Source organism: Pan troglodytes, chromosome 6 (genome assembly GCF_028858775.2).
Source record: "Pan troglodytes isolate AG18354 chromosome 6, NHGRI_mPanTro3-v2.0_pri, whole genome shotgun sequence".
Classification (NCBI taxonomy): domain Eukaryota; kingdom Metazoa; phylum Chordata; class Mammalia; order Primates; family Hominidae; genus Pan; species Pan troglodytes.
In genome coordinates, this window is record NC_072404.2 from 29,237,020 (window position 1) to 29,262,664 (window position 25,645).

The 25,645-nt window shown below is 41.7% G+C and overlaps 1 protein-coding gene across 6 annotated transcripts in view; it reads right to left on the bottom strand.

The window, feature by feature from the left end:
* The window catches only part of IGF2BP3 (insulin like growth factor 2 mRNA binding protein 3), a 153,724-nt gene that overhangs the window by 100,145 nt on the left and 27,934 nt on the right, over positions 1-25,645 (bottom strand). For 2 of the 6 annotated variants that reach the window (XM_001157593.7, XM_063814126.1), the window contains exon 3: positions 8,301-8,349. The exons of 2 other annotated variants lie outside the window; for them this stretch is intronic. In XM_001157593.7, the coding sequence (XP_001157593.1) occupies positions 8,301-8,349 (49 nt within the window). Of the gene's footprint in view, positions 1-8,300; positions 8,350-14,231; positions 14,417-25,645 lie in introns of those variants that run through there. 2 more of the 6 variants (XM_063814127.1, XM_054687433.2) reach the window with 2 other exon arrangements.

Here is a 25,645-nt window from a genome sequence, read left to right on the forward strand (position 1 = left end):
CAGAAGCACAGGACAAAAGTCCAGGCAGCATAGCACAAAGGACATGGGGTAAACATGGAGGGAGCAGGGTGGTGTCAGAAATGCTTGCCTCATACACCATTCATATATACCGGTTGTAGAGAACGCTGGTATTCCCCCTGCACACCCATCACCAGATTACCTCTAATGATGTAAAGTCTGGCCCATCCCAGAGCAGCCATGCATGAAGAACTCTATGTCTACAGTTCTTTAAACAGAGAACTTTACTAATAACTTCCCCAACGAAATTAATTCATCACTCATAACCATACATTACGTCCAGACCTGGGGAGGATCCAGTTTCTATTGGCTTCACTGTCAAGCTTTTCAGAGGCATGTTGAAACCAAATCATAATAACTAGAAGAAACAGGAACAACCCTTTGGGAGGAAGTTTTCTGTTAGAGCAACCTGATTAAGAGTAGACACTAACACTTTGCAGCTGCATGATCCTGGACAAGCTACTTCACCTCTCTGTACCACCACTGCCTTATCTATAAAGTGGGGACATGGGACTGCTGTGAAGATTAAAACGTGTTAATTCAGTACCCGGCACATAAGTGCCTAGTACGTGTCAGCTACTTATTGGCCGAGTGCTCAAAGTCAGGCCACTGAGAAGAAGAAAGGCACCTACCGAGAACACGCAGTTTATCTGCTATTTATTTAGAACTCCAAGCTGTCTGCTATAAAGGCAACCTTTAAACTGGTTATTTCTAATATTTAACATCTCTGACTCCCATTACTTCTTCTTGCTCAGCTCATGGATAGTCTCAACGTCACTGTTTCTACAGATGTTTTCTTCTGTTGAGTTAAAGCACCTCATGGTGTTAGCTTTATGTTGCCAATTACACTTAAAATCCTTCTCAGCCAGGCACAGTGACTCATGCCTGTAATCCCAGCACTTTGGGAGGCCAAAGTGGGTGGATCACCTGAGGTCAGGAGTTTGAGACCAGCCTGGTCAACATGGTGAAACCCCGTCTCTACTAAAAATACAAAAATTATCCGGGCGTGGTGGCACACACCTGTAATCCCAGCTACTCAGGAGGCTGAGGCGGAGAATGGCTTGAACCCAGGAGGTGGAGACTGTAGTGAGCAGAGATCACGCCACTGCACTCCAGCCTGGGCAACAAGTGTGAAATGCTGTCTCAAAAAGTAAGTAAATAAAATGCTTCTCAAATTTCTATTTGACATTAATTCCTGTATCCATATGGACCAAGTAGCACCTAACACAGCACCAAAAACAATCAGCAGTTGGACAGAAGATGAATGACAGTTCCTGCCTTTAAAGATGCCAACATCCAGCAGGGATGTCACCTAACTCACTCCGTGGTCCCTGCCTACTCTCTTCCCCAGGAAGTCATCTACCTCCCCACAAACCTCAAGACAGCTTTCCACTTCTCAGCACACGTTCATCCACGGCTTACAGTGGGGTCTTTCTGAGCTATTTTATATTAACTATGGTATTATTTCGTTTTTCCTCCAGACTAGGTAACATGGCATCACTACTTTTCCATTTACTTATTTCTTCACTACTTTCCCACTTATTTCTTTTTTTTTTTTTTTTTTTTTTTTTAGTAGAGTCTCGCCTGCCGCCCAGGAGTACAGTGGCACAATTTCAGCTCACTGCAACCTCTGCATCCTAGGCTCAAGCAATTTTTGTGCCTCAGCCTCCTGAGTAGCTAAGATTACAGGCATGCGCTACCATGCCTGGCTAATTTTTGTATTTATAGTAGAGATTGGGTTTTGCCATGTTGGCCAGGCTGGTCTCGAACTCCTGGCCTCAAGTGATTTGCCTGCCTCAGCCTCCCAAAGTGCTGGGATTACAGGCCTGAGCCACCATACCAGGCCTACTTGTTTCTTCTAAATAAGGAATACTTGGTTTCCCTTCTTTGACCAGAGCCTCACTTAATACTCATCTTCCCAGATCAATTAAGTCCAGGAAAAAAAACAAATATGCAAGTGTTGAAGTAAAACCAAGAAACGTTCTCAATTTTCTAGCAAGACTGTGATTTTTAAGTATGTATTCCCCATAAGTACCTGTCAGATCACGTATTCAAATCTTTGCTCGGAAAACAGTCATTCCAGTCATGAGTGATGTGGGGGCCCCACCAGCATGGAGAACCTGGTGCATAGGCTGTTTCCCCACACAGTAAACATAGGGAAATATTGTTTCACCTTCCTCATCAGCCCCCAAAATGACAACCTTCCTTGCCCTTTCCTCTAGGACCACTTCATTTACCTAATATCTTCCTTTACATAAGGTCTTTTGCTTCATTTCAGGGAAGGTACCCCCAGCTTTGGGCATTTTTTGAGTACTTATTAGGAGTTTTGATTCTTTTGACTGGAGAGTAGTTTCAAGGAAATAACATTAGGAGAAACTGAGAAATCCTTTCCTTAAGACTCTGGCCTTTTTTTTTTTTTTTTTTTTTGAGACAGAGTCTCGCTTTGTCACCCAGGTTGGAGTGCAGTGGTGCGATCTTGGCTCACTGCAACCTCCGCCTCCCGGGTTCAAGAGGTTCCCCTGACTCAACCTCCTGAGTAGCTGGGATTACAAGCCTGTGCCACCACACCCGGCTAATTTCTGTATTTTTAGTTAAGATGGGGTTTCTCCATGTTGGCCAGGCTGGTCTCGATCTCCTGACCTCAAGTGACCCACCTGCCTTGGCCTCCCAAAGTGCTGGGATTACAGGCGTGAGTCACCGCAACTGGCCCCACTTACTGTGTATTTTTTACATACAAAAAGACATTCCTGCCGGGCGCAGTGGCTCCCGCCTGTAATCTCAGCACTTTGGGAGGCTGAGATGGACAGATCACTTGAGGTCAGGAGTTCGAGACCAGCCTGGTCAACATGGTGTAGCCCTGTCTCTACTAAAAATACAAAACTCAGCAGGGTGTGGTGGCAGGCACCTGTAATCCCAGCTACTCAGGAGGCTGAGGCAGGAGAATTGCTTGGACCCAGGAGGCGAAGGTTGCAGTGAGCCGAGGTCGTTGCATCACTGCACTCCAGCCTCGATGAAAGAGCAAGACTCCGTCTCAAAAACAAAACAACAACAAAAAGACATTCTTTAAATTTAGAAAATGGAGCCCACTTGAGAAATTGAGTAGGCAAAAGAAAAAATATCTAAAGGTGTTTAATGTCAAGTACTCCACTAAGGCTTTCTCCCAAAGCCCTACCCTTATCCATTTAAGGAAGGGCTCTCAAATCCTCCTCCTCATGTACACCTCCCTTGTGGCATCTGAACATTCACATCGTTGTCTGCTGGGACTGTTTCTGTGGAGGAATCCTTCCAGTCTGGTCACACTGAGTCTACTCTTCAGGTACCTCAGGCAAAACAGGATGGATGAGAAACCATTTTCCCTTATTTCTTTGCTATATTCCATATATTTGGGAGAAAACAAACCTACCTAATTCTCTAGCAGTGAGTCCTTCAGAAAGTTAGTCTGTAATCCCAGCACTGTGGGAGGCCAAGGCGGGCAGATCACAAGGTTAAGAGATTGAAACCATCCCGGCTAACAATGAAACCCCGTCTCTACTAAAAATACAAAAAATTAGCTGGGTGTGGTGGCGCGCACCTGTAGTCCCAGCCACTCAGGAGGCTGAAGCAGGAGAATCACTTGAACCCAGGAGGCAGAGGCTGCAGTGAGCCGAGATTGTGCCACTGCACTCCAGCCTGGGTGACAGAGCAAGACTCTGTCTCAAAAAAAAAAAAAAAAGTCTCCCAGTATCTTCATCTGCCATAAACATTTAGCAGAATCCAGTGCCCACCCATAAGTGCTTTATCATCATCTAAAACTAAGTGGTTAGAAACTGTTTAAAGCTGCTTGACACAGCATGTAAGATATGCGGTCCAGAGAACTTGAGGAATCCCCTTCTGATCATTTAGTAGTACATGGTGGAATACAGATAACATAAATAATAAAGATCTAACAGTAACAGAAAGGTAACACTCCAGCTATAGAGCTTACAAAACACCAAACGTCACAAGCGTTTCTGCTGTGGTCCCAGATTCTGTCACCTCTTCAGTGACTTCACAGAATCTGGCTTACAAGATGACTCCTAGAATTGGGGCAGGAGGTTGTCTTACTTCAAGGTTAGAGGTTTGCCTTGATATTAAGCTCTCAGTTCCATCAGACTGACAGGGTATATGAGGCATTAGGGCAAACGAAGAAAAATAAGCTCTCAGTTCCAAATATACTTCTCAGCTTTGTGATGCCGGGTCTAGGACTCTGGACTCTAATCTCTCCTTTGCCAGCTGTTACCTGTTAGTTTCTGCCAATAGAAGGCACCAGAGCGGTACTAGAAAGCAGGAGTCGGGATAGAGATGACATGCTCTTGCCCGTCTGTCAGTCGGCATCCCCACACCCACAGGTCCCGTCCATCAGTCGACATCAGCAGGCCCTGTCCGTCAGTCGGCATCCCCACATCCGCAGGTCCCTGTCCATCAGTCGGCATCACCACATCTGCAAGTCCCTCTCCGTCAGTCAGCATCACCGCATCCGTAGGTCCCCATCCGTCAGTCAGCATCACTGCATCTGCAGGTCCCGTCCTTCAGTTGGTATCACCGCATCACCAGGTCCCGTCCGTCAGTCAGCATCACCCCACCCGCAGGTCCCCATCTGTCAGTCGGCTTCACCACATCAGCAGGTCCCGTCCGTCAGTCGGCTTCACTGCATTACCAGGTCCCGTCTGTCAGTCAGCTTCACCACATCAGCATGTCCCGTCCGTCAGTCGGCTTCACTGCAACACCAGGTCCCGTCCGTCAGTCGGCATCAACGCATCACCAGGTCCCTACCCATCAGTCGGCATCACCGCATCACCAAGTCCCTGTACGTCAGTCAGCATCACCACATCCGCAGGTCCCCGTTCATCGGCTTCACCGCATCCGCAGGTCTCGTCCATCAGTCGGCATCACCGCATCGCCAGGTCCCCCTCCATCAGTCGGCATCACCGCATCCGCAGGTCCCCCTCCGTCAGTCGGCATCACTGCATCCGCAGGTCCCGTCCGTCAGTTGGCATCACCGCATCAGCAGGTCCCTCTCCGTCAGTCGGCATCACCGCATCCGTAGGTCCCTGTCTGTCAGCCGGCGTCACTGAATCAGCAGTTGGTTACAGCCTCTAGCTCCTCTGGACACTCTGAACAAGATGTGTAACTCCTGTCTCCTCCCCACATCCCAGGCGCCAGCCATAGCCAAGGAGCTCCCATGGCTCAGAAATCTAAGTCTCAGGTGCTCAGGGCTCTTCCCTCCAAGTCTCTAGGATCCAAAACCTCAACTTCCTCTTTGGCCTTCCAACCCTCAGGCCGTGGCTGCTCCTTACAGTCACTACTCTGGATTCTCTTTGTTCTTTCGCCTTTCAGCACCTGTGTGATTCTCCCTGGTGAAATACCGAGTATGTTATCTGTGCTCCTGCCTGGATCTCACTGAGACAAGCACAAAACCTAAGGCTGAGAGCTGGTGAATTTGTTGTTCTTATTATATCATAGCTAAAACATATTGTGTACTTATATGTACCAAGCACTGTTTTAAAGGCTTTATCATGCATAATCCTATTTAATGCTCAAAGCAACCCAATGAGGGGGCCACCATTATCACCCCTGGTTAGAAAAGAGGAAAATGAGGCTCAAAGAATTTTAAAAACCTGTTCAGAGATCCCATAACTAGATCACACAATGAGAAAGTAGTGGAGCTAGGACATAATTCCAAGTCTGACCTCAAGGCTGCCCCATTTCCTGCAAAAAAAATAAAAATAAATAAATAAAATACAACTATAAGGCTTTTTTGGGTGCTCCAAGCTACTTCACAGGGCTATTTACATTGCTCACAGAGAACTTACTATAGTGCTTTTTTGTTACCCTCTTGAGTCTTACTCTGTAACAGGCCCCTTCCTTTTTTCATCCCACTGCTCCTCTAGCAACACAGTATGTCCTGTGGAATATCCCATATTTAGGACATGGCTAGTTGTTTCTTTGATGCATCATTTAATTTGTCACTCTATCTTCTGTATTTCTTGTAAACTCAAAGTTAGATTAAGACTGAAGCCAGTTGAACCTATTGAGATAAGACTATTTCCTCTGTGGTGACATGTATATTCTACTGCATTAAAGTAGAAGGCACATAAGGTCCGGTCATTCCACTTTCAGTGATTCTAAGATTAATCAGGGACTCAATGCCTAATCTTCCATTATAAAAATTGTCCAGAACTGCAAAATTATCGCTGTTTATGATAAGGCTTTGGCACAAAACAAGCGGCATACCCAGCGTGAATAAATAAAATATATACAGGCTGGGTGCAGTGGCTCACGCCTGTAATCCCAGCACTTTGGGAGACCAAGGCTGGTGGATCGCCTGAGGTCAGGAGTTTGAGACTAGCCTAACCAACATGGTAAAATCCCATCTCTACTAAAAATACAAAAAATTAGCCAGGCATGGTTGGCGGATGCCTGTAATCCCAGCTACTAGTGAGGCTGAGGCAGGAGAATCATTTGAACCTGGGAGGCGGAGGTTGCAGTCAGCCAAGATTGCACCATTCCACTCCAGCCTGGGCAACGAGAGCGAAACTCCATCTCAAAAAACAAACAAACAAACAAACAAAAACATACAAAGTGACCCTTCTCAAAAAGGAAATAGTGTTCCCTCAAGCCTTTAAGGAAAGAAACACCTAACAACAGCAGCCCATCTTATTCCTAACGAACTCTCAATAAAATTGTTTTTGTTGATCAATACGTAAATAATCATTAAATTTTTAAAGGGAGTCAAAGGTGAAGAATTCCAAAGTCTAGTTCCAAGCATCTTACGATTCAGTATGTGCTCTTGCTTAATTAACTTTATCTTGCGTGCCCATATTTGCCCATTTGAAAACAGAGATAATCCACTAACTTGACACTACCTCAAAGGACAATGAGGAGAGTAAAGTGAAATACAAAAATTAAGAAAAGTTAGATACGGCAAATACCCAGAATAAGGGAAAATACAATAAACTAAAAGCTAAATTCTCTAAATTTGAAGAGATTATGAATGAATTAAAAGGAAACTCTGCCCATAGCAGATATGCTAGTACTCTAATAATTTACTTAAACTTGGTTTCTACCATTTGGCTGTTTCATAGAAAGCTACATTACACCAGATGTAGCTCCTGAACAAAAAAATCATATTAAACTACATTTTAAATCATATTTAATATGGCTCATCTTAAAATATGGGGATCGAACTAGTAATCTTGCTATTACAACACTTGAGGACCTATCCCCCAAGCTACTGAATTCCCTAAATAAATGTTAATCTAAAACAGGAACATGTAAAAAGTTTAATCTTATAACCCACCGTTTCCATCTATAAAGTATATTTTTAGTGCACTATATAACTTGCAATATATTCAGCATATACCAAAAACCAACCCCTTCCTGCAAAGCTTAATCTCAATAATACTGTTCTGAAGATAAATATTCTCAGCACAAATCACCTGTGACCAACTGAGAAACCTTGGAGAATCAGACTTAGATCAACTTCCCACCAAACTAACCTTTTAACCAAACTTTGCATTTTGATGGGGGTTATGATTTAGTGACTCATCAAATGTCATTTTAGAAGACTAGTCTAAAACACAAAAAACTAGTTACTCTTGATTTTTTTTATATTAGAGATACATAAAAGCTAAGCAGTTTCTCTGCACCACCCTCTCCAAGGTGGGTTTTAAGAACTTTCAGGTTCCATTGTCTGAAGAGTCAAAAGACATTTTCTTTTATCCCTTCAACTACTGGTGTCTCAAATTCTCACCATGACATCATTATTATGCTTTGGAAATTGCTGACACAGGCTATTCAATTGTGCTAAATAGTTTGTGTTTATGCATATTACACAATCAGTGCAGTGCCACCATCTGAGCAAAAGGAAGCAGAATAACATTTTAAAGTAACAGCACAAAATAGCAGGTATTTGTCTTTTTAAAACTTTGCCAAGATAGGAACTTCATATTTAAATACAATTGGCAAACTCATCAGAAAGGACTGAAATCAACAAAATCCTGTTGGGAAGGGACTGAATGAGAAAGATTACCCAGTTACCCAAGAATATATTTCAATATTTGGTTTCTTATCCCAAAGAGCAGATTTTTAAAAGATACACTGTGCCCTTACTAAGAAAAACCCACACCAAGGCACGGGTCATAGGAGAAGAATTTTATGTTCTAGCACACCCAAGAGTTGAGAAAAGGAGAAAAAGCTTTGAAAAAACTAACAGCAATGGGCTTCCATACTTAGATCTTAATTTTAAATACAGAAATTCTTACCTCCCACTGTAAATGAGGCGGGATATTTCGTATCTGAAGTTTCCGAATCCTGCAGAAGAATTAAAATGTTTTTTAAAAGAAAAAAAACATAAAAGCAAAACAATAATAGCCAACATGGAAGTTTAGAAACTACTTAAAATATTAACTCTATATTAATTACAAACCAATATCTATTAAGAAAATACAGCCCAAGAAGGAAAAGCAAAGAAGCAAAGTCATAAAATGCATAGAGACCATTTGGAGATCCAGCATTTATTGGACTGTTATGACTTATTTTAAAAGCCACTAAAATTGGCAGATAGAATGTTTAAAACACACTTATCTGATGACTACATTCTAAGTTCAAATCCGTTAGCTTCAAATTAGGCATCCCAGGACACAAACAAGGCCTTAGTCCAGGTGACCTTACTCTGACCGTTACAGCTAAGGAGTCCATGGATAAAATACAGGGAAATAAAAATGAGGTGTGGGTGGCAGGAAATTACACATTTATCTTCACTATCCCCTAAATGAAATTTAACACGTCCTTCAATTATGAATGCTGGCACTAAACCACAGAATTACAGTACTTGTAATTTTGACATCAATATAAATCAGATATTTTCATACCACATTAGACTGTTGGAGATCTTTATCATCTATACTCATTACTGTGAAACTTAGATGTGTTGCTAGAACTTGTTGCTTATTATACTAAGCACCTATCACCAAGTTTTAACATTCTGCTAACTACATTTTAAAATAATTGGTTTCCTTTATAATCCTACGTATTTTATGCATTTTAAAACATCCTGAGGCCAGGCACAGTGGCTCATGCCTATAATCCCAACACTTTGGGTGGCCGAGGCAGGTGGATCACTTGAGGTCTGGAGTTCAGGACCAGACTGGCCAACATGGTGAAACCCCTCCTCTACTAAAATTACAAAAAATTAGCTGGGCACGGTGGCAGGTGCCTGTAGTCCCAGCTACTCCAGATGCTGAGGCAGAAGAATCACTTGAACCTCGGAGGCGGAGGTTGCGGTAAGCCAAGATTGCATCACGGCACTGCAGCCTGGGCGACAGAGCAAGACTCCATCTCAAAAAAATAAAAAACAAGACATACTGAAACATAAGAAGAGATCCATAGGTTTCAGACTGCTAAAGGAGTGCACAGTACAGAAAATGTTAAGAATCAGCACCTTAGTTCAAATGCCTCCCTACACATGTATATATGTATGTATAAGGGAAGGAAGAGGGCGACACATATAACACAACTGCATGTTAACTGTATGAGACTATATCATAGAAGTCACATGCCAGTCACCTCCTTTGAAGGAGGAAGAATTTATAGTCAATTAGCTATTAAAAACAAAATAAAACAAAAACTAGCAATTGAGCTTGACATCTCAAGTGAAATAAATTACTTAACTTTCAAAATTAGAACTATAGGACAGGCCTTGTGGCTTATGCCTGTAATCCCAGCACTTTAGGAGGATCACTTGAGCCCAGGAGTTCCAGACCAGCCTGGACAACATAGCCAAACGCCATCTCTACAAAAATCTTTTTAAAATTTTTTTAAACTAGCTGGGCATGGTGTTGCATGCTTCTAGTACCACCTACTCAGGAGACTGAGATGGAAGGATTGCTTGAGACCAGGAGTTCAAAGCTACAGTGAGCTGTGACTGCACCACTGCAATCCAGCCTGGGCAACAGAGTGACAACCTGTCTCAAAAAGAAAAGAGAAGAAAAAAGAAAAATAAAAAATAGAAAAAAAAACAAAGAACTATAGTGAACTTCTCTTTCCAGGTCAAATAATCCACAGTTTTGAAGTATCTGAGGAAAACACCAGTTTAGTCTAGATTCATAACCTAGTTTAGTCCTTTGCCTCTTCCCTTTCCCCAAAAGGGTGAGAACAAACAAATACCACAGCTGCCATTGATCCCTTCGAGAACATCAAAGAAAACCTAGATTAACTAAACTCAGGTACATCCTGTCTACAATCATAAAATGGAGGAGGGAACGAAGAGAAGCACTTTTATATTATTTTCATGACAAAGTAAAAGCACAGTCATCAGGGTCAAATATACCAAAGAAATAAAAGAGAATGCCAGTTTAAGAGATTAAAAAATCCAAACTATAGCTAGTACAAGTTTACAGACTAAATGCTAGTTTGGGATTTGTTTCAAAATAACTCATGTGGTAATAACTGTTAAAGCTTCAGGACAGGTACCTCTCTGCTTTTATGTAAGTTTTATGTTTTCTTTTTCTTTTGCGTGTGTGTGACAAGAGTCTCGCTCTGTCGCCTACGCTGGAATTCAGTGGCACAATCTCAGCTCACTGCAGCCTCTGCCTCCCGGGTTCAGGCAATTTTGCTGGGTGTGATGGCTCACGCCTGTAATCCCAACACTTTGGGAGGCGGAGGTGGGTGGATCACCTGAGGTCCAGAGTTCAAGAACAGCCTGGCCAACATGGTGAAACCCCATCTCTACTAAAAATAGAAAAATTAGGCCAGGCACAGTGGCTCACGCCTGTAATCCCAGCACTTCAGGAGGCTGAGGAGGGTGGCTCACGAGGTCAGGAGTTCAAGACCAGCCTTGCCAAGATGGTGAAATCCCATCTCTACTAAAAATATAAAAAATTAGCTGGGCATGGTGGCGGGCATCTGTAATCCCAGCTACTCAGGAGGCTGAGGCAGAGAATTGCTTGAACCCAGGAGGCGGAGGTTGTAGTGAGCTGAGATCGCACCACTGCACTCCAGCCTGGGTGACAGGGCAAGACACCATCTCAAAAAAAATAAAATAAAATAAAATAATTAACCGGGTGTGGTGGTACGCACCTGTAATCCCAGCTACTTAGGAGGCTGAAGCAGGAGGATCACTTGAACCCAGGAGGTGGAGGCTGCAGTGAGCCAAGATCATGCCACTGCACTCCAGCCTTAAGAGACAGAGTGAGACTCCGTCTCAAAAAAAAAAAAAAAAAGCCAGAAGCAATGGCTCATGCCTGTAATCCCAGCACTTTGGGAGGCCAAGGCAGGCGGATCACGAGGTCAGGAGATTGAGAACATCCTGGCTAACACAGTGAAACCCCATCTCTACTAAAAAGTACAAAAAATTAGCCGAGCATGGTGGCATGTGCCTATAATCCCAGCTACTCAGGAGGCTGAGGCAGGAGATTTGCTTGAACTCGGGAGGCGGAGGTTGTAGTGAGCTGAGATCGCACCACTGCACTCCAGCCTGGGTGACAAAGAGAGACTCCGTCTCAAAAAAAGAAAAAAATATTATTGGCTTATCTTTGATGTTGTATAAAAGAAAATATATATATATATAATATATATTTTTAAAAATTAATGGGTATGGTGGTACATACTTGTAGTCCCAGCTACTTGGGAGGCTGAGGTGGGAAAACCGCTTGGGCCCAAGAAGTTGAGAGGCTACAGTAAGCTATGACTATGCTACTGCATGCACTCCAGCCTCAGCAACAGAGCAAGCCTCTTTTTCTTTTTTTCTTTTTTTTAGGGGGAAAAAAAAAAAAGGAGTCCAAAGATATTATTTCAAATTTTTCAGAATAACATGTTAGGGACCTGACATTGCCCAAAGACAACCAAATATTTCATTCCTTCAGTATCATTATTAATTCAGACTCATACATATTTTGCTTGTATCAATCTTTTTTGATGCTCAAATTGTCCCATCTGTGGCCAGCAAAACGGCTTCTTCATGTTAGCTCCTTCATCTTTTCATGTGACTCCAATAATATTTGTGAGCACTTCTGCTTTCTGTTATGTGATATTCTAGGTTTAGCTTGTATGTTTCTTGCCCCCATCTATAATCAGCCTTATCAGCATGGATCCTTGATCCCTTTTAGTCAGAAAAAGTACAGAGAGACTACAATCTGGTCACTAGAGGCACTCATTAGATTGGTTATTGCTTCCAAGCCAGAGCTGGAAAATACACTTGGAAAGAAAATAAACCATGGGTTCATACTTATTATTTCCAACTCAGATTTTGGATGACTGGAATTTCACAGAAAGTCTCTTGTATTTGCATATTTTCTTCCACTAAAAAATCTGACAAAAGATAGAAATAAGAACCAAAAAAAGTGCTTTATGTTTATTATCTCATTTAACCCTCAGAGTTGGCATTTTACAGATTAGGAAACAAAGGCAGAAGTAATTTAATATGTCTGAATACACACACAGCTACTGTGTAGCAGGGTCAGGATATGTATTTGAGCATTCTGGCCACAGATTCTATCCTCCTAACCATACTCTAGTCGGTCTTACTGATTTCACTTATAATCCAACCAACAGCATAACCATACCAAATAACTTCAGAAAAAAGTACAGATTGCACATGAAATTCAAAAGATAAAAATATATGCTAATCCTAAGCAATATTTTCCCTTTACACCTTAGCTTTAAACCACAATAACTTACATATGGCAACTCAATATTGAAATTAAGTGGACAAGCTTACATATTAATACCAAGAAAGAAGGAAGAGAGGAAAGGCAACTATGAGGAAAACACAACTACTCAGTTGTCTCAAGCATTACAAAGATTATATACATAGGCACCTCAGGTACTTCTGAAGCTAGTCATATCAAGTCAAGTCCCAATGCAAGACACAAAACTGTATTAGACTTGCAACCTTTCATCCAAATTACCTGTAAGTCCTGGATGCACCTTTATCTTATTCCTCTGGAAAAGGCTCTGTCTCAGCCCCTTCCTTCTACCAATGCTTACATACAACTCAAGTGGGAATCACTGCTTCCCTACTTTATAAGACAGATACTGATATAATGCTGCTAACACCAGCTGATGACAGAAGGAGAAAACCAAGTCTAATTTGTAACATGTTCTTCTTTGCCTCTTTTTTTTTTTTTTTTAAGATGGAATCTCGCTGTCACCCAGGCTGGAGTGCAGTGGCGCGATCTCGGCTCACTGCAACCTCCACCTCCCGGGTTCATGCGATTCTCCTGCCTCAGCTTCCCCAGTAGCTGGGATTACAGGCGCGCGCCACCATGCCCAGTTAATTTTTTGTATTTTTAGTAGAGACGGGGTTTCACCATGCTGGCCAGGCTGGTCTCGAACTCCTGACCTCGTGATCCACCCGCCTCGGCGGGATTACAGGCAGGAGCCACCGCGCCCAGCTGCCTTATTTCTTATGCAAAAAAACTGGAACACAAGGTTCGGATTTGGACTGGTATTTTCAAGTAAAAAGCCAAGCCTTATGGCTCAAAGCAGTCTAGCATGGGCTTTCCAACCCGCCACTTGGTGGCACTCTGTACCGGCTGCAAATTTTCATTCCAGCTGTGCCGAACTAAACCTATGTCCAAAGAGGACTTCGTTCAGCCTGGCTAATTTCAATATGGCTATACTGTAATCACACCTATTCTTTCTTGGTTTATACAGTTAAGAATCAGCTCTTTAAAAGGTCAACCTCAATTTTCAAGAAGTTTAATACTGTACTCCAAGCAAATACTTGGGAAAATGATCAGTCTTACATTCCGGGTCTAAGTGTCAACTGGCATAACTCTGCCTCATTGCTGACTTGGCAGTGTCTTATCCTCTAACTCAAGAATTATCTTTCTTACATCATTTCCTTAGGTAAAGTTGTAACATGCTTAAAGGCCTAGCTGTCTGTAAATAGGGAGAACTAGGAAGAACTTAGAGGTCCAGGAAAAAGGGATTCAATTACAATACACAGAATGAAATCTCATGGAGATATTATAAATATGAAAGAATATTTAATGAAGACATGCGCTTATGACACTGTTCACTGAAAAAAGTGCATCGCTAAAAGAGAACATGGAATATGATCTCATTTTAAAATATGTGGTTTTATCACAAAAAGAACATTCCAACCAGGAACAAAATGTACGTATCTGTACATACACACATACACATGAACATTAACAGAAGTAAGGAAGAGAGAGCATTACGATACTGACCGTGATGAGCCCTGGCTGGTAGAATCATCTGCAGTTTTCCATTTCTTCTAGCTTTTGTGTTTTATAAAATGAACTTTACTAGTTGTTGAGGGAAAAATAAGCTATTGTTTCTAGCCAGCAGCATAATATCAGAATGAAACAAGAGGAAAACAATTCTAGATTCCAACAGTTCTAACCAGTTCTGTGACATCAGTTCTCCGTCCCCCTATAAAATTCCTATAGATTTTATAGTTTAGCAGAAGAAACTAGATATTTTAGGTCAGTCTTAAATAAGTATCTGTAAAAGTGGAAGGGAGGAAACATAACTTAGAAGTAACACAGGTAGACCGAGGTCAAAAATCCCTATCAAAGATGGAATTGCATCTAGTGGATTAACAGAGGGTCACAGGTACACTAAAGAAAAGCATACTTCCTGCAACAGTTAAAAAGAATGCCAGATTCTAGTGAACTGAACAGGAGGAAGGAAGGGGGAAAAAAAAAAGATTACAAGGTCCCCTACACCGTAAAAGTAAAGAGATGTCCTTCAAGTATGGTCCGAGAACCACCTATGTTAGAATCACCACAAGGGACTAACTAAAATGCAGATTCCAGGGCCCCAAAACAGACTTAAATCGTAATTTCTGGGGGTGGGGCAGGGGAACTTGGCCCCTCCCCCGCCAACCCACACACACACACATTCTCTCTCTCTCTTATGGATTGGTGGCCACTGTGGTATAGTTAACAGGGCGAGTCTCAAAGGCAAAATTACTTGTTTTATTCACTGTTGCACATTCCATTTGTTAACAGATTGCTTAGCTCATCTCAGGCAATTATTCAATATTACTTAAACAATGAGCAAGGGAACAAAGTCTCTTAACATCACAGTTCTAAGTGAGAATCTAAACATGGTTTTTTCCATTATCCCCAGCTCCCAGATCTCCATGGTAACAGCTATGTTTTAGTCCCGTTAACTAAAACAGAGGTATATTTTATCTTTTACATTTGCACACGTTATCTCCATCTATGTAGAACAGAGTCTGACAGCCAGACGTGCATGGATGAAAACTTGACTGACGCCATGAGTATGCACTGGAAGAGTCCAAAAAAGACTGAATGTTTTTCTACGTACTCTCTTACTACTATTGTTTGCTTGCATTTACACACTGCCATGTCTTTCTTTTAGAAGATTAAATGTTCCTTGAAGAAACATAGTCAAAGTTTTTATACTTCCTTAGGACATGTGCAAGTTAGGAAAACCTAACACTGTTCGAAAGACAATTGATACAGGCACACATCATCACACTGGGCCTTTGTTTTACTTCTTAATGTGACTACTAGAAGGGCACGCACATCTTAATGTAGAATGTCAAACAGGAAAAAAACAAACAAACAAAAAAAACAGGGCACAAGCTAATCCTTGATCCCTAAATAACCAAAGATTTTTATAGTCTTCATACTGAGATTTTAACTAAGTAAATGTGCTTCATTTTTTAATTTTTTTTTTTTTTTTTTGGTGGAGAGAGGGTCTTGCTCTGTTGCTCAGACTGGAGTGCAAACGGCATGATCTCTGCTCATTGCAGCCTCAACCTCCAAGGTTCATGAGATCCTCCTGCCTCAGCCCCTCAAGTAGCTGGGACTACAGGCATGCGCTACCGCACCCAGCTAATTTTTGTATTTTTCATAAGCTGTGGTTTCACCACGTTGCCCAGACTGGTCTTGAACTCCTGGGCTCAAGCAATCCACTTGCCTAGGCCTACCAAACTGCTAGGATTACAGGCATGAGCCACTGCGCCCAGCCTGTATATGTGCCTTTAAACTAAAAAGTCACCACCAGTATTACAACCACAGAAACACACGCAGTTGAACAGTTACTATTTAAATAAAAGCCTCACTGCCTGTATGACCTAAAAGCATAGCTCTTTCAAAAGTCTTAATATTAACACAATATAGTAAATTGTACATATCTTCCTAAAAATTAGAGTGGTAACAAAGGAATAAAGAACTTGGATATAAATGCTTGAGTAGCATTGAAAATTAATTATTCCCATATTTTTCCATAGCTAAAACTAGTTTTATAAATATCATTATATTTTTTTCCAGCAACAAGATATTTTTAAACAGTGATTTTAGAAACCGTACATCTTAAGCTGCTCTGTCCAACAAAGAAGCCACTAGCCACATGTGTCTAACTACTTGAAATGTGGCTAGTCTGAATTGAATCGTTCTGTAAGGATAAAATACATACAGATGTTGAAGATTCAATACCAAAAAAAGCAAAATTTCTCAACAATTTATTATACTGTTACATTTTAGATATATTAGGTTGTATATAATAACTCTTTTTTTTTTTTTTTTGAGACAGGGTTTTTGCTCTCTCGCCCAAACTGTAGTGGCACGACCAAAGCTCACTGCAGCCTCAACCTCTTGGGCTCAAGCAATTCTCCCACCTCAGCCTCCCAGTCAGCTAGGATACAGGCACACATCACCACACTGGGCCTTTGTTTTACTTAATGTGGCTACTAAAAGGTTAAAATCATATATATTTAGTTCATGTATTTCTATTGAACAGAGCTTATCTATAACTAATTGATTAAATTTAATTTGTTTGTCAAGGGAATTTGAAGAACAATCAAGAAAAAGTTTTAGGCCGGGCACAGTGGCTTATGCCTATAAACCCAGCACTTTGGGAGGCCGAGGCGGGAGGATCATCTGAGATCAAGAGTTCAAGACCAGTCTGGCCAACATGGCGAAACCCCATCTCTGCTAAAAATACAAAAATTAGCCGGGCATCACGGAGGCGTGTGCCTGTAATCCAAGCTACTTGGGAGGCTGGGGCAAGAGAATCGCTTAAACCTGGAAGGCAGAGGTTACAGTGAGACAAGATTGTGCCACTGCACTCCAGCCTGGGAGACAGAGTGAGACTCTGTCTGGAAAAATTAAAATTAAAAAAAAAAAAAAGAAAAAGAAAAAGTTTTATATGGAATACTTATTTTCCACATAAAAGTAACCATCACTAAAACTGTACCTGCAAGAAGAGGTGTTTTAAGATTACTAAACTTTTAAAACCACTGTATTTTGAATACGAGGTATGTCTACATTAACAGTTTTTATTTCGTATTACTGCTAAGTGGATGTGGTTCTTAGACAAGGCAGATCCTTGGGTTTGTTTTTGTTCGTGGGAAAGTTGCAGTTGATCATTATCAAATTATACCACCTTCTCATCAACTTTAGAAACTATAATAATCTCATCACCCCAAAGCTTGAAGACTGTTTCCCAGAGGTAGACTTATACAGCCAGACTTGTTTATATTTCCATTTTTAATGTTTTCTACAAGTAGGCAAAGAAAATAAGCAAATAATTGTGTTCAAGAAACTCAGTATGAGAATTCTCAGTTTCACGCACTCTGAGAACTCCAATGTATCAACAAAACAAAAGGTTGACAAGTTTGATCTAAATATTTCTGCCTGACATTCCTCATCCTAGGTAACTCAACCCTTTCTTTTCTCCCAAGATATAATTTCACTAGGCTTTGTAGATAACCCTTCTCCTAGCAGAAAGCATAATGCAAATGCAATGCTACGTTACCAGTCTCCAATAGCAGCAAATTGTTCCTGCTTACTAAGCTCTTTTTCCTTCTAGTGAGAAAGAACAGGTATGTTTACCACACTTAAGGACAAACAAGTTAAAAAAAAACTTTCACTTAAGTGCAACATGCTTCCCCAACTACATCAATATTTTCCCAAATTTGAACTCAGTCACATTAATCCATCATTTCCTTGAATGAATAAAACCTTGGCCAAAGTATTAAAATTTTCCCTTTTCTCACCTATGACATATTTGCCAATTAAACACAAAAATCCTGAAAATGGGCCAGGCGTGGTGGCTCCTGCCTGTAATCCCAGCACTTTGAGAGGCCGAGGCAGGTGGATCACGAGGTCAGGAGATGAGACCATCCTGGCTAACATGGTGAAACCCCATCTCTACTAAAAGTACAAAAATTAGCCAGGTGTGGTGGCGGGCACGTGTAGTCCCAGCTACTCAGGAGGCTGAGGCAGGAGAATCGCTTGAACCCGGGAGGCGGAGGTTGCAGTGAACAAAGATCGCGCCATTGCACTCCAGCCCAGGCGACAGAGCAAGACTCTGTCTCAAAAAAAAAAAAAAAAAAAATCCTGAAAATGATGAAGTCTCTAGCCCTATCATGTCTTCTGAGAACAGAATTACACATAAAAATACACCACAGAAACACTGTCAGCAACATCCAGACCTGGGAAACTCTCCAGCACAAACATCTAAGGTTTTTTTTTTTTTTTTTTCTTTGAGACAGAGTCTCGCTCTGTCGCCCAGGCTGGAGTGCAGGGGCATGATCTCACAGCTCACCACAACCTCCGCCTCCTGGGTTCAAGCGATTCTCCTGCTTCAGCCTCCCGAGTAGCTGGGATTACAGGCGCCCACCACCACGCCTGGCTAATTTTTTTGTATTTTTAGTAAAGATGAGGTTTCACCATGTTGGCCAGGATGGTCTCGATCTCCTGACCTCATGATCCACCCACCTCGGCCTCCCAAAGTGCTGGGATTACAGGCGTGAGCCACCGTGCCTGGCCTTTTTGTCGGTGTTTGTTTTTTGAGACAGTCTCGCTCTGTAGCCCAGGCTGGAGGGCAGTGGTGCCATCTCAGGTCACTGCAACCTCCACTTCCCAGGTTCAAGCGATTCTTGTGCCTCAGCCTCCTGAGTCATTGGAATTACAGGCGTGTGCCACCACGCCTAGCTAATATTGTATTTTTAGTAGAGACGGGGTTTTACCATGTTGGCCAGGCTGGTCTGGAATTCCTGACCTCAAGTGATCCACCCGCCTCGGCCTCCCAAAGTACTGGGAGAACAGGCATGAGCCACATGCCCGGCCAACATCTAAATTTTTTAACAAATAAATTTCAAAGTGAAAAAAGGAGGAGGGAATCCTTGACATTAAGTAAAACAAACTTAAGACCTATTAACCAATCATAATGGAAGAAACTTATTTAAATCCCAATTCAAATACAATGGAAAAAACTAATCAGGAAAATTGGAATATTTAATACCAGTGAGTTAGTGTCATGTTTTTTAATATGTAATGATATTGTCTATGCTTTTTAAAAGTCTGTCTTTTAGAGATACATGCTGAAGAATTAGGAATGTAAAAAGCTTGCTGTCTTCAATTTGTTTTGAAATAATTTGGGGAGGTGTGGCATTGAGGCACAGAGATGAATCAAAGCCAGTCATCATTTGGTGATTCTTGAAGCTAGGTGATCAGTATAGGAGGATTTATTATACCATTATCTCCTCTGTGGTACTTTTAAAATTTCCACTGTTTTTCCCTACTCTCTTAAATCTAGAAGTCACCATCGATACAAATGTTAAATTCCATTAAAATCAAACTCTGGGCTTGTTAGTAACAAGAAGAAGGAATTTTTAAGAGAAAAATATAATTTAACTTTACATGACTATCTGGTAGTAAAGAGATGTTAAATACTTTCCATGCACATAACCTGAGATGACATTAGTATTTCCTATACCACAAAAAAACTAGAATTTTCTAAGATTGTTACATTAGACAGTGTTAGATGTCCTTCCTTTGCCTAGGAAAGTACATTTGGATTTATTTTGCTGCAGTAACTATAGTATAACTTCAAATATAGGATATTGGCTGGGCCCGGTGGCTCACACCTGTAATCCTAGCACTTTGGGAGGCCAAGGCGGGTGGATTACCTGAGGTCAGCAGTTCAAGACCAGCCTGGCCAACTGGGTGAAACCCTGTCTCTACTAAAAATACAAAAATTAGCCAGGCGTGGTGGTGGTGTGCGCCTGTAGTCCCAGCTATTTAGGAAGCTGAGGCAGGAGAATTGCTTGAACCCTGGAGGCAGATGCTGCAGTAAGCTGAGATCGTGCGACTGCACTCCAGCCTGGGCGATAGAGTCAGACCCTGTCTCAAAAAAAACAAAACAAAAAAGCAAATATAGGATACTTTTTAAACTTTGTTCTATAACTTAATGTGTATTAATAAAATTATCGGCCAGGCATGGTGGCTCATGCTTGTAATCTCAGCACTTTGGGAGGCTGAGGTGGGTGGATCACCTAAGGTCAGGAGTTCAAGACCAGTCTGGCCCACATGGTGAAACCCCCATCTCTACTAAAAACACCAAAAGTAGCCAGGCATGGTGGCAGGCACCTGTAATCCCAGCTACTTGGGGGGCTGAGGCAGGAGAATCGCTTAAACCCAGGAGGCGGAGGTTGCAGTGAGCCGAGATGGCACCATTGCATTCCAGCCTGGGGGACAAGAGCGAGACTTCATTTCAAAAATAAATAAATAAATAAATAAATAAATAAATAAATAAATAAAACAATCTGGACTGTCCACTTAAATGAAATCCTTTGTTACATTAAGACAATCTGCACAATTCATATTTATGCCAATTCTGATAGAAGCAAAAGAGCTGCTGTACATGAAAAGTTACATCTTCTAGCCAGCAAAACAAAGTCATTAACGTACAGGAAGCTTAATCATTTCCAGATTATTTCTGCCACAACTGCAATTTAACAACAAACTTTAAGATTTCACCAATATTGAGAACAAAAGTAAAAAACTATTCAGTGACTCCTTATGGGTAAAGCCATACCAAGTACTTGAAATACATTTCCACTGTACCCTTACACCAAACAAGTGAGGTCAATTTAAGACTCCCATTTTACAGATTAAGGAAACAGCCTCAAAGGATTATTTTAACCGAAGTCAAAACACAGGTCAACGAAAAGCCAAATTCAAACTCATACCTCCCAATGTCCATGCTACATCTACCTTTATCTTAGATGAATACTATTTGGCTTCTGTGTAAATAAAACTCACTTACACAGATATTCAGGAAAATTGTTCAATATAATAACAACATGAATCCCAATCTCCTGGAGGAAACACTAGAAATTATCGAACTTACTTTCAAATTTTAATTTTTTTGAGACGGAGTCTCACTCTGTTGCCCAGGCTGAAGTGCAGTGCCACGATCTCGGCTCACTGCAACCTCCGCCTCCCAGGTTCAAGTAATTCTCCTGTCTCAGTCTCCCAAGAGATTACAGGCACCCACCACCATGCCTGGCTAATTTTTGTATTTTTCGTAAAGACGAGGTTTCTCCATGTTAGCCAGGCTGGTCTTGAATTCCTGAGTTTAAGTAATCCGCCCCCCTTGGCCTTCCCAAAGTGCTGGAATTACAGGCATGAACCACCAAGCCACTACACTGGGCCACATACAAATTTTAAAAGAAGATTCAAGGTCACATCAACATAGATCATTTCAAGGCAAATATCCAACCTCAGTCACCATCTAAGGTAAATGAGGCAAATAAGTACACTAACTGACAATAAAAGATCCAATGCATATGATGTTTCAAGAAGTTCCCTTTGACCAGCCTGGGCAACACAGTGAGACCAACTCTATTTAAAAAAAATTTTTTAATTCCTTTCTACTGGGAAGTCATTTCAAGGACCCCACATGCTTATAATGGTTGTTAGGCTGATAAAATAATCTTTAAAAATTTAGTTAAATAAATTTAGTTATAATAACCCTAGTTGTGGTCCTTTAAAACTTCATTAACTATGTCACACTTCCAGTTAAATTACATTCTCAGAAAAGATGACAGATTTCCAGTAGCAATAATGGTAAAATCCACTTAATAAACTCATAAGACTGAGATGCTAAAAAAAAAATTAACGATTCTACTTTCCACCATTATAGTTGTTAATGTTACATATTTTTCAATTTCAATTTAAAAAGTTACATGTTTATAGGCCAGGCATGGTGGCTGACACCTGTAATCCTAACATTTTGGGAGGCTGAAGTAGAATCACTTCAGTCCAGGAGCTAAAGACCAGCCTGGGCAACAAAGTGAGACCTCATCTCAACAAAAAATTTTAAAACTAGCTGGGCACAGTGACATGTACCTGTAGCCCTAGCTACTCGAAGGCTGAGGCAAAAGAGTCGCTTAAGCCCAGGAGTTTGAGGCTGCAGTGAGCTATGATACCACCACTGCACTCTGGGCTGGGGACAGAGACCTTGCCTCAAAATAAAAAATAAAATAAAAAGTGACATGTTTGGCCGGGCACGGTGGCTCACGCCTGTAATCCCAGCACTTTGGGACGCCGAGATGGGCAGATCACGAAGTCAGGAGATCAAGACCATCCTGGCTAACACGGTGAAACCCCACCTACTAAAAATACACACACAAAAAAAATTAGCCGGGTGTGGTGGCGGGCGCCTGTAGTCCCAGCTACTTGGGAGGCTGAGGCAGGAGAATGGCGTGAGTAGGGGGTGGAGCTTGCAGTGAGCCAAGATCGTGCCACTGCACTCCAGCCTGGGAGACAACAAGACTCCGTCTCAAAAAAAAAAAAAAAAAAAGACATGTTTAAACTCTGTCCCTTATGATAATGTAGGTTGATATCATGCTTATAATCAGTGTGATTACACAACACACACTACCCCTATGACTTTAACACGCAACCAACCAATCTCACAGAGGATACAAGTCTCCCAAAGGAAGAAAAACTCTTGGTCTCCTTTCCAATGTTGATATAATTGGTCAAAACATTTAACATAAACAAAGAAACTGAGGTGGGTGGGAGCACCAAGCACCAAAGATAGAAACAAATGGCTCTCACCTTTGCCTAGTACTCACACTCAACAGTACCTAGAGCACATCTACCTGCCCTCGGGCTTTCTCTGTAACAGAACCACAAAAATTTACAATGGCCCTTTCCTCTCTGCCAAACCTTCTATCTCTTTTTTGAAAGCTTTACAATTAGTTGAGCGAGGTGGCTCACACCTGTAATCACAGCACTTTGGGAGGCCGAGGTGGGCAGATCACGAGGTCAGGAGATCGAGACCATCCTGGCTAATACGGTGAAACCCCGTCTCTACTAAAAATACAAAAAATTAGCTGGGTGTGGTGGCACGCACCTGCAGTCCCAGCTACTCGGGAGGCTGAGGCAGGAGAATCACTGGAACCCAGGAGGCAGAGGTTGCAGTGAGCCAAGATCGTGCCACTGCACTCCAGCCTGGACAACAGAGCAGAAATTGTTTAGTTATTTCAAAAAAAAAAAAAAAATTAGCTGGGCATGGTGGCGCGTGCCCTTAATCCCAGTTACTGCAGAGGCCAAGACAGGAGAATCACTTCAACCCAGGAGGCAGAGGTTGCAGTGAGCCGAGATCGTGCCACTGCACTCCAGCCTAGGCAACAGAGAGAGACTCTGTTTCAAAACAAAGCTTTATAATTTGAAAAATCATCATAAACTAAATCTGTTATTAACAATCTGTATAGGGTATTACACTTTAGTGGGATGGGCCTTAACACCTTGTAAAAATGTTGAAATCAGTGTTTTGGAAATGCGTAAGCTTTAAGAATGTGTTACACAGCCAAGTACTTTAACAACTGCCTGAAACAGACTAGTAGAAACAAGTGCAAACATAAGCTATCCGGACATACTGTCTATTGGGGGAGCGGCACACCAGGACTCCAACAACCCCTAACCACCAGCCACCTGTCCACATATCAGGTCATTTTTATTTTTACGCAGGCTCTACTAGGGCTAGAGAAGGACCTAAGTCAAAGTTTTAGCTTTTTTCTAAGAGGTCCCACATCATATACATAAACAAATTTAAGCCTACTCTACTGACGATTAAACCTTGAACATAAGAATACAATATCAGTTGCAAGCATTTGGGATTCTGAACCCCTTCTCTATACATTTATCTATCAGACATGATTTAAATAGTTATTTACCCCTATGTTTACAACTTTAGGTATCCTGGGACTTGGGAAGGCTTTACATACCTAAATAACTTAAAAATTAGTTGCAGAATCCTACAAGCAGAAAAGAATAGCAAATAATATACTTGAAGTATTTTTTGGTCTACCATTTCAAGAGCCTATATATTCAGAGTCATGACAGTTATGAGACTGAATAAATAGCATCAAAACCACCAGATCTGATTTACTTCTAACAAGACACACATCTTAAGGTGGAAGGATCGCTTGAGGCCAGGAGTTCAAGACCAGCCTGGGCAATATAGTGAGATCACATCTCTGCAAAAAATAAAGACACATATGTTAAGACCAGGCATGGTGGTTCACACCTGTAATCCCAGCACTTTGGGAGGCCGAGGTGGACGGATCATGAGGTCAAGAGATCGAGACCATCCTGGCCAACATGGTGAAACCCCATCTCTACTAAAAATACAAAAATTAGCTGGGCTTGGTGGTGCACGCCTGTAGTCCCAGCTACTTGGGAGGCTGAGGCAGGAGAATCGCTTGAACCCGGGAGGCAGAGGTTGCAGTGAGCTGAGATCGTGCCACTGCACTCCAGCCTGGGACAAGAGTGAGACTCCATCTCTTAAAAAAAAAAAAAAAAAAAAAAAAAAGACACACATGTTAAAATTCTGTAGATTTAGGAAAAAAAGAAAAAGACTTGCAGAACCTTAACTGCTCCCACCTCTACCAGAAATTGCAAATTACCTACTCAGAGAGTGTGAAAACTCAGTCCAGCTAAGCATTTAAAGTGACTGCCAATTATGACAGTGGTTAAAAATATTATACTTGTATCATTCACATAAATCTGTTTTTAAATTGAATAAGATTACTATAAAATGTTAATTATTCTGGCTGGGCGGGGTGGCTCACGCCTGTAATCCCAGCACTTTGGGAGGCAGAGGCGGGCGGATCCCCTGAGGTTCTGAGTTTGAGACCAGCCTGGCCAACAAGGAGAAACCCCGTCTCTACTAAAAATACAAAAAAATTAGCCGGGCGTGGTGGCGCATGCCTGTAATCCCACCTACTTGGGAGGCTGAGGCATGAGAATCACTTGAACCTGGGAGGCAGAGGCTGCAGTCAGCCAAGATCGTGCCATTGCACTCCAGCCTGGGCAACGAGAGTGAAACTCTGTCTCAAGAAAATTTTTTTAAAAAGTTAATTTTTCTCTTTCAAAATTGTAAATTAATGCTTTTCTGTCTCCCTAGCACCTAGGCATAATGGTTGTCATTGGCAGGGCTCAAAACATAAGTTGAAAGAAAATGAAACTTCAAGTAAGCAATGGAAATCAAACTGCAAACATCAACAACATTAAAATGTAATCCCTTAAGGCAGATTTATCAGTTGTGTACGGATTAATGTCATCTTAGGTTTTATGCAAGGTCAGTAACATAGAATAACATTCCATTTTTGTTTTGTTTTTTTCAGATGGAGTCTTGCTCTGTCACCCAGGCTGGAGTACAGTGGCCTGATCTGAGCTCAGTGCAACCACCGTCGCCTGGGTTCAAGCAATTATCCTGCCTCAAGCAATTATCCTGCCTCAAGCAATTATCCTGCCTCAGCCTCTCCAGTAGCTGGGATTACAGGCACCCACTACCACGCCCAGCT